Source organism: Otolemur garnettii, unplaced genomic scaffold (assembly GCF_000181295.1).
Source record: "Otolemur garnettii isolate 467f Iridium unplaced genomic scaffold, OtoGar3 scaffold00002, whole genome shotgun sequence".
Lineage (NCBI taxonomy): Eukaryota > Metazoa > Chordata > Mammalia > Primates > Galagidae > Otolemur > Otolemur garnettii.
Genome location: NW_003852397.1, coordinates 25,957,294 through 25,966,630, shown reverse-complemented (window position 1 = coordinate 25,966,630; position 9,337 = coordinate 25,957,294). Strand labels below are relative to the sequence as shown.

General features: G+C 39.9%; 1 protein-coding gene across 1 annotated transcript in view; it reads right to left on the bottom strand.

Moving 5' to 3' along the window:
* ENPP3 (ectonucleotide pyrophosphatase/phosphodiesterase 3) overlaps positions 1-9,117 on the bottom strand; it is an 84,704-nt gene extending 75,587 nt beyond the window's left edge. The window contains exons 1-2 of the mRNA XM_003781856.3: positions 8,899-9,117; positions 5,679-5,754 (exon numbers count right to left, since the gene is read on the bottom strand). Of these exons, the coding sequence (XP_003781904.1) occupies positions 5,679-5,754; positions 8,899-8,976 (154 nt within the window). The 5' untranslated portion in view covers positions 8,977-9,117. The remainder of the gene's footprint in view (positions 1-5,678; positions 5,755-8,898) is intronic.
* Between the last annotated feature and the right edge of the window lie 220 nt (positions 9,118-9,337).

Below are 9,337 nucleotides of genomic sequence, written 5' to 3'. Positions count from 1 at the left end.
GCCACAACGCCTGGCCATTTTTTGGTTGCAGCCATCATTGTTGTTTGGTGGGCCCGGGCTGGGGATTCGAACCCCCCACTTTAGGTGTATGTGGCTGGCGCCTTAGCCGCTTGAGCCACAGGCGCCAAGCCAATATTTATGCTGTATTTTTCTTCCTTGAGGTATGCAGGGCCTAGATTGTAGCCTAGTAACTTCCTTGGACTTCCATCACCTTTGAGGGTAGGTGGCCCAACCTGTCTCAAGGACGAGGGCAAATCTGACCTTCCCCCTTGAGCCCGGGACCTTGAGGATGATGTCATGTCTCTTTCTGTTTTATGACCCTCACCTGCACTCCCGCCCTGAAAAGTGGATAAAAGAGAGGCAAGAGATTGAGTCGGGGGCGGGGGGCTCAGTTTTGGAGACACACTGGTGTTCCGAGTTACCCGCTGGCCGGAATAAACCCACTTCCTCTAATCAACTGGTGCCTGAAGTCTTCTGTCTGCGTCGGTTTCCTGCTACAATCTGATGATACTTGCTTTCTCCTTTGTAGTCTACAGGAGTCCCTTGAAAGCAAGGAGGGCATAATGGTATGTTTAGGGAAATTCAACTATTCATACCTTGTCCCCATCCCTTGAAAACTATGCATGGCTTTAAATTAATTAATTTGTTACATGAATATTTATTTTAACATCATTAAGTTTCAGTCATTGAGCTAGGCCTTGGGGATAAAATCAGAAATAATGCAGATATGTTTATAGAGACTTTGTATCAGTAAATTTTGCCAGTGGCAAGTACGGAGCAGTAGTGAATACTACATGGTAATGGGACACATGGCTAGCTATGTAGGGAGGCAGAGTCTATTGGTATTCTTGCCTTACAACATATACAAAAATTAATTTTAAGAGCTTAACAAAATATAAATGTCTCAGGAGTTAAGTGGTTAAGGAAAGAACTTTAGGATACTCATTTTCAAAATATACCAAAAAATTGGGTCAGACAATGGTGGCTCACACCTGTAATTCTAACACTCTGGGAGGCCAAGGCAGGTGGACTGCCTGAGCTCATGGGTTCAAGACCAGCCTAAGACAGAGCAAGACCATGTCTCTAAAAATAGCCAAGCATTGTGGCAGGCACCTGTAGTCCCAGCTACTTGGAAGCCTGAGGCAGGAGAATTACTGGAGCCCAAAAGTCTAAGGTTGTTGCGAGCTGTGATGCCTCAGCACTCTGCTGAGGGTGACATAGTAAGACTCTGTCTCAAAAAAAGAAAAGAATGTACAAAAAATTAAAGAAGATAAGGATTGACATAAAAGGCACTGAAAATAATAATTCTCAAAGTAATAGATCTCTTGAACTCAGCCGACTGTAGTTTGACTCTAAGGAACATAAACCAGAAGACTCAGATGATTTTCAAAGTACTCTTACAAAAGGGTACTGAACATACGAAGACTGTAGTGATTTCTCACCAGCAATCAAATCAAGGAGATACACTGATTTGGGTCATATAATTCACAAAATCTTTCAGGAAGGTTTGACTTTTCTGCAGAACTCTAGAGAGAGAGGTCCTGAACTTGGAGGCACCAAGTACCATTAGATGAGGGGGGAGAGGGACAAGCACAGGCTAAATGTAGGGGAACTGGCTAAAGTCTGAATGTGGAGCGGTGACCGCACCCTGCGTCCCACCCCAGACGACGAGGCTCTGAATCTGGAGGAAGTAGGAATGATTTTCATCACAGACACAGCAGACACAGAGGAAGATAGAGACGTGAGAAAAGACCAACAAGTCTTGCTCTGAAAAGGAACAGATGGTCACCAGACATTTGAGGATAGCAGGATGGCATCCAGTGTGAAAGCCAAAAACCAAACAAACAAGATCAAAGACAAACTTTACTGAAAAGGAAACAATACAGGGAACAGAAGAGTTAGAACACACTATTGAGATCCTCAGAAAAGAGAGAAGGTACTATATCCAGAAAATAAGAAAGCAAGCTAAAATTACAAAAAAAAAGAAAAAAGAAAGAAAGAAAGAAAGAAAAAGAAGCAACAGTCTGGGTGGCGCTATTGGAAACGAAATTGTGAGAGAAGTAATAAAAAATTCAACAGAAGGGTGTGGTAGGCAGAATTATGGTTTCCAAGAAGATTTCGTGTCCTAATCCCCAAAACTGTGATTTTGTTTTCTTATGTAACAAAGGGACTTTGCAGATGTAATTAAGGATACTAATTAGTTGATCTTTTAAAAAATATATAAATTTATTTTGGTTTAGTAATATTACCTATAGGATGATTCATGTGCAAAATTATTGATCTTAAAACAGGGAGATAGGGCTTAAAAGCAAAAAAAAAAAAAGAAAGAAAGAAAGAAAGATAATAGAGATATTATTAAATAAATAATATTTAAAAAATTCCCAGAAATGAAGAGCATAAATTATACATTATTACTGCCCACCAAGTTTGCCAGGGTAAAACTCACACTAAGAAACTAATACAGTTAAGCGATCTTGAAAATCTACAAATAATCACAAATCAGAATGGTATCAACCAGGCACAGTGGCTATCCCTGGTAATTCTAGCACTTTGGGAGGCCAAGACAGGTGGATTTACTGAGCTCACAAGTATGAAACCAGCCTGAGCCAGAGAGAGACCTGGTCTCTAAAAAAATAGCCCGGCACTGTGACAGGCAGGTAGTCCTGCTAAAGTTACTTGGGAGACTCACGCAAGAGAATTGCTTGAGCCCAAGAGTTTGTGGTTGCTGTGACCTGCGACACCAGCACACTCTACCAAGGGCAACAAAATGAGAGTCTGTCTCAAAAAATAAAAAAAAAAACAATAGTATCAAATTTGTGAAAGCCACACTAGATACTATATGACAGGGAAACAACATTTTCAACTTTCTAGAAAAAAAAATTTCATCTTAAAATTTATTCTCTAGCCAAACTGCCAATGTTAGATTAGAAACCTAAAAATGTCTTTAGATAGGCAAGGACTCAAGTTATTTATTTCTTGCATCCTACTTTAGGAAGCCACCAAGGATATTAACAAAATGAGGATGTGAAATACGATAAAAGATTTAAAAGAAACACAGGATGAGTTAAAGACCAGCCTGAGCAAGAGCAAGACCCTGTCTCTAAAAAATAGCCGAGCGTTGTGGTGGGCGCCTGTAGTCCCAGCTACTAGGGAGGCTGAGGCAGAAGATCACTTGAACCCAAAAGTGTGAGGTTGTTGTGAGCTATGACGTTACAGCACTCTACCCAGGGCAACAAAGTGAGACTCTATCTAAATAAATAAGTAAATAAAAGAAACACAGGACCCAGCACAATAGTCGTATCCCAAACCAAAAGAGCAACCAACATAGACTGGAGAAACAGTATAAAGAAAACAAAAATTAAAATAAATGATATAATTCTATACTCAACCTTACACTGCCAAGAATTAGAGAGCCGGGGCTGCTGGTGAGGCCTGGTGAAGGCAGTGTGGCCTGTGTGGCAGGTCGTCTAGAAAGTAATCTGGGACGACTTACCCAAGTTAAGGAGATAGAAGCCCTAAGACCCAGGAATCCTGTTTCTGGATACATGACAAAGCAAATCTCTCACAGGTTCAAACAAGAACCTGCGGGATTCATGTGGTGGAAAGGCAGCAAAGCCATCCTGGGGATTTAGCACTGGGAGAGGGCGCAGGGCAGATACATGCTGAGGAGTCCCACATAACAGAGGCATAACATCTGGCTTCTCTTCACCTGCTCCATCTCATTTGACGACTACTTCCCTCTAGTCATATGAGCTCTTAGTTGTAGCTCATGCCTCCTTGTTATTCTACAAGTAGAGCAGCCAGGCCACTTCCTGCCACGGGCCTTTGCACCTGCTATTCCTTCACTCTTCACTTAAAAGTATTTCTCACACACACACCCTTCTGATTCAATATTTCATATTCTCCTTTTTTTTTTTTTTTTGAGACAGAGCCACAAGCTGTCCCCTTGGGTAGAGTGCTGTGGCATCACAGCTCACAGCAACCTCCAACTCCTGGGCTCAAGCGAGTCTACTGTCTCAGCCTCCCATTGTGGACTGGGACCACAGGCACCCGCCACAATGCCCGGCTATTTTTTGGTTGCAGCCGTTGTTGTTTGGCAGGCCTGGGCTGGATTCGAACCTGCCACCTTAGGTGTATGTGGCTGGTGCCTTAGCCCCTTGAGCCACAGGCGCCGAGCCTCATATTCTCCTTTTTGGCTTTGCTTCCGCTTTAGCACTTTTCATATCATCTGATATATATTTTTTATGTTTTTGCTTTCTGTCTTCCATACTAGAATATAAACTCAGTGTCAATTTTTGAAGAATAAGTAAAAAATACGTACACACAAGACAGTCAATTTGTAAGAATATACACAAACTTTAAAACCACACATTAGAAAAAAACACATGTATTTTCTATGCGGGAAGGGTTAACTAGAGTGGAGATGGATGAGAATGGCCCAAGGTTGGGGTTTCGGAGAACAGAGGTGATGGAAGAATGAGGAATAAATAGGATGAACGTGACAGGGAGGGAAACACCACAGTCTGGGAGGGAGAGGGAAGGGAGTGAGGCCACAGAGGACTGATGGAGCTAAAAGGAAGAGAATGAGAAAAAATGACCTGGGAGGACAACCAGGAAATGCATGAATGTACAAAAGGAGTTAGAAGAGCTGGAACAATAGGAGGTTTTGTCCAGAGAGTTATGCCTTTTGCAATCAATTTCTTTGATTTGGAGCTTAAAGTGGTCAAGAAATGATGCCCATTTGTGTGCGGGAAGCTCAGAATAATATCACTAACATAGCCTGCCAACATTCCTGAGGTCCAGGACTGGCACGCTGGCTCAGACACACAACAGCAAAATGACCAAGAGAGGGCAGAAGTTTTTCCAACTAATATTCACTTGTTTAGTTTTACTGTGTTTTTAGACACTCCCCACTGGTGTCAAACTAGAAGTCACGGGTCCGGTTGAAAAGGGCCATGAATAAACTAGCAACTGGCCTCGTACTCCACCTTGGTAAAAGGATCTCATCGATACGTAAAAAGATTATGGGAATTCCTTTTATATAGTACTTGTATATGGTACGTTACTATTTGTACTAATGGGATCTGGCAATATTGAAGTGTTTTTGTATTTGGGGACATGTTTCTCCTATTTTCCTTTGCTTCTTATGATAAAAACAAACATTTGGAGCCTTTCTTATGTATACTTTTTAAGTTTGGGGCACTGTCTAACCAAGAAATAATGAGATGTCAGAGCTGGAGCAGTATTAATAACATGCATCAAGGTGCAGGGTGGTGGAAGGTCACAGGAGTAGTGGAACCAAGACTTTCAAGGCCTAGGCATTTTATCATCAGATGTCAATAATTATAGCAGGAGCTGGGATGGAAGTGTGATCCAGTTGTCAAAGTCCTCTATAAAGCTGAGGAAGGGCAAAGAAAAATACCAGAAAGATAATGAGTGTCAAAGGAACAGGGGTGTCGGAATAAGGGAAAAGTCCAAAAATGACTTTGTCAAGACTTGGACAGTGGAAAATGCCAAGCCCAGGGGTGGGCTCCTGATAAGGGGGTGTGGGAGAGGGAGAAGCCTAGGAGAGAACTGCATGCCAGAGGGAGGGGCCTTCGGGAGGGAGACACGTTTTAGTAAAGGTCAGGAGAAAGAAGAAATAAGCCGATGTTCTGAGAAGAGGCTGAGGAGTGTACCTTGCTCTTCTGGTTTCCTGAGTCCAAGTCCCAGACCTAATGAAAGTGACACAATCACCAACAAAGCAAGAAGAACCTATGGCAAGAAAAGGAAAAGTAACCTTTACAATTTAAAAAAATACGTACAAAGATACAAATAAACCAGCCTCTCTGAGTATCTTCTCTAAGTACCCGGGACAAGCTAGTTAGGGGGCATCCAGATTTAACAATGATAGAGATATGTAATTTTAATTAATGTCTGAAAACAAGAGAGAAGGTTTGGAACGAATTGTAAAATACCATTTATTACAGATCTTTGAATTCAAATGCATTCGCCATTCAAACACAATGAGTTTAATCCCAAATTGAATTTAAGTAAAAATTAAAACCAGGAAATCACTCTGCCTGCCCATTTTTTTTCCTTTTTTTTAATGAGGCACCAAATCTGGAGATTATTTACCAAAAAGCATTCCAGGACTGTGAAATCTTTAACTGCCTCATTTCTAGGGAGTAGGATTGGGCTTTTTTTCCTACCGTATCAGAGGATAGTAAGAGTATTTAATATACGTGAAAATGTAATATCCAAATAATTAACTGGCAAGTAATCTGCTTTGTATTTCCAGCTCATACAAATGACTTAGGGTAACTTGGAAACTACTTGACCAAAGATTGTTTGTGTCATTCATCAGCACTCTGCTGACAGAGTTCTTTGGTATAAAGGACTTTATGCTGTGATTAGATTAAACCATGACATAATTAAAAGGAATTCTCACTGCCCTGTGTCCTCATCCATGGAGTCCTCAGATATGCATGCTTATGATCAGGCTTGAAAACTGTATGTTGTCAGAAATGGCAACAGACACAGCAATTACTTAAGAAACTATTCTACAAGAACCTTTGTTATAGTTTAACACACAAATAATAACTTTGACAAGTTACTAAAAAACAGGAAATCAAATTTTGCTTAGATGATTAAGAACTACATAAACAAATGATTTGGGAGGGGGGGTTCTTTTCATTCTAAGAGACAACTGGAAAATTACCACATCCAACTTTTATAATGAAAGTAAATTCAGTAACTGGGAAAATGTTAAAACACTGAGAAAACAGGAATAGAATGCTTCCAAGTATTATGAGGTCCCAAAGTTAGCCCAAGGACCAAAAATTTCAGTGTGACTTTATGTCGTGGAGAGATTGGAGAGAGAAAGTGAGTCTGCGTGTGTGTTGAATGACATGGTTGGCAGCTAGCCCCTGCTCGTGCTGCTCAGAAACCACAGGCAACTAATCCGAGGACGACTTTAGCAAAACAACACCAGGAAACTCCTTAGGGCAAACCCCATCTACTACAGATTTACAGATTTTGGTCTACATCTTATCTTTGGTACTTTCCTCGTTCGAGCTTGCTGGAAAGAGCAACACCATCGAGTTGTCCTCATGACGTGTATTTGTTACATGTATTAATGGCTCATTTCCTGATTCTGTGAGTAAGAGAATCACTTTGGACCTCTGATAATCATTACCTCTAAGATGTGATTCTGAGAAAGCTTCTTTATATTGGGGTGCACTTGCATCTTAAACTATCTTATGCTGTGCATAAAGTGGGAAGAATACTCTGGATTCCAAGACTCATGGAGAACTCAACATTTGGCTTTCGTTTGGCTGAATAAAGAGTACTTAAAACATAGTAGATACCTTTACATTTTGTAAATGAAAGGTCAGTCGAAATTTGAAAGCATTAGAGTACTTCTGAAATAATGATTGTAAAATATGGACCTCCATTTCTATGTACTAAAAAACCACTAGGACACAAAAAAGGAAAATATGCATAAATTGTTCTCCTAAGGATTTTAGAACTTCCGCAATTCACAAGGTAACATAAAGATGTTAAGTAGCATAACAATGATGAAGAGCTCTCTAAAATTCCCAGAAGAGGAGTCAATAGAATATACTAAAGGCTGACTTTAAGGGGCCCAGTTATTATATAGATTGTTTCATTTACTGCTTGAAATAATGCTGGAGAGACAGGGAGCAGGATGGTGACATGAACTCAAGTAGGGAATTTAACAGAAAGCTGCAACAAGTTAGGTGCAAAAAAATAAAGCAATCGGTTTTGGCTTAAGGTACTGTGTGAGAATCCAGGAAGCAGGTGAGGCCCAGTGACAAGTACCTGTAGTCTCACTGACTCGAAGAATGGAAGTTTGAGATCAGCCTGGGCAACATAGTGAGACCCTGTCACTAAAATAAATATTTTAAAAAGTTAAAAGAAAATCAATGGCGTGACAGAGACTCCGTGAAATGTCAAAACTAGTAGGTTACTTGAAATTCTTGATTAGGGATATTCTTCTTAAAACCACTAGAGAAGATGAGCTTGCTGAAAGTGAAGATCTTTAGACAGAATTTGGGTAAGCTGATGTGGTAATTTGGCATGAGAAGAGAGATAAAATGGCCAAGAATGCAGGTAAAGGGAAAAGTCATAAAAATGAGAATTTCAATATCACGTACTCAACAAGATCCATGGCTGTTGTTAAGGCCACTCAAGAGCCGAAAAGATGGGGAAAAGATGTAATTGCTGGGGGGCAGAGGGGGAGGCAGACTTCAGTACAGTAGAAAAAAAGCCACAGCATAAGGAATGGTTGGGAGCTGAGAAAACACAGGCAGCGGAAGCAGTCTCACTTTCCCCAAAATTTGATCATGAAAGGAAAAAAAAAAGTCATTTTAAAAAGTTTTCTTCCAAGGTTAAGGGGTGCAACAGAGGAGATCTTACCACCTAAAAGGGCAAGAAAATGAAAACAGGCAAAAGAGATTATCTCCAGGAGTAAAATAAACTAGGACAGCATTAATAGGTTGGAAAAAATATATCATAAAATACACTGATCTTTAATTTCTCAGTCTGGTTTTAAAACATTTAATGCAATAAAAAGTAACTTGGAAAAAAAAAAACAAACAAAAGAAGTAAATTGGAAGATAATTATAATCACATCAAAAAAATCAGTGTTGCAAAGTGTTTTCATGGATTCCAATGTTTTAGCTGAATCCAATGTTAACTTGTTACTCGAATTTTTTACTTGTAAATTATGAGTTAAAATAGTCATTTGCATTAGAATTGTCATAAAAGGTCAAACTGAATACAGTTACTGGAAACTTTACATTTCAGTAACAACACAAAGAAATATAAATGGAGAATTATACTTTTAACATTTGTCACAAAGCTAGAAAGGTTGAAGTTAAGAACTGTACTTACAACACAGATTATTTTATATTTCTTAAGAGCGTTCTTCTTCACAGGTTCTTCTGTTGACAGAGTCAGCGTAGATTCCATTGTGCTGGCAGCTGCATAGACTTGTTTTGTCAGAATGAGTGGTGTTCCTTTCTGTGAGTTTGGCGAAGAGGAGCTCTTACCAGTTACAAAGCTGTGCCTGACTTTTAAATGTTTGGGAAGATCACAGCTCTTTAGTGATTGGGCAATCTAGAGAGAGGAAAAATGTTGTAATAACAATAGTATCAAAAGGTTAAAGTTCTTTTCCAGTGTATTCAAACAGCTGTTGCTTTTTCCCTCTTAGTTTACATTACATGCTAAAGATAGAAAATAACAATAATTCAATAATCAAATTTTAAGGCGGTGCCTGTAGCTCAAAAGGGTGGGCGCCAATCCTATATGCTGGAGGTGGCGGGTTCAAATC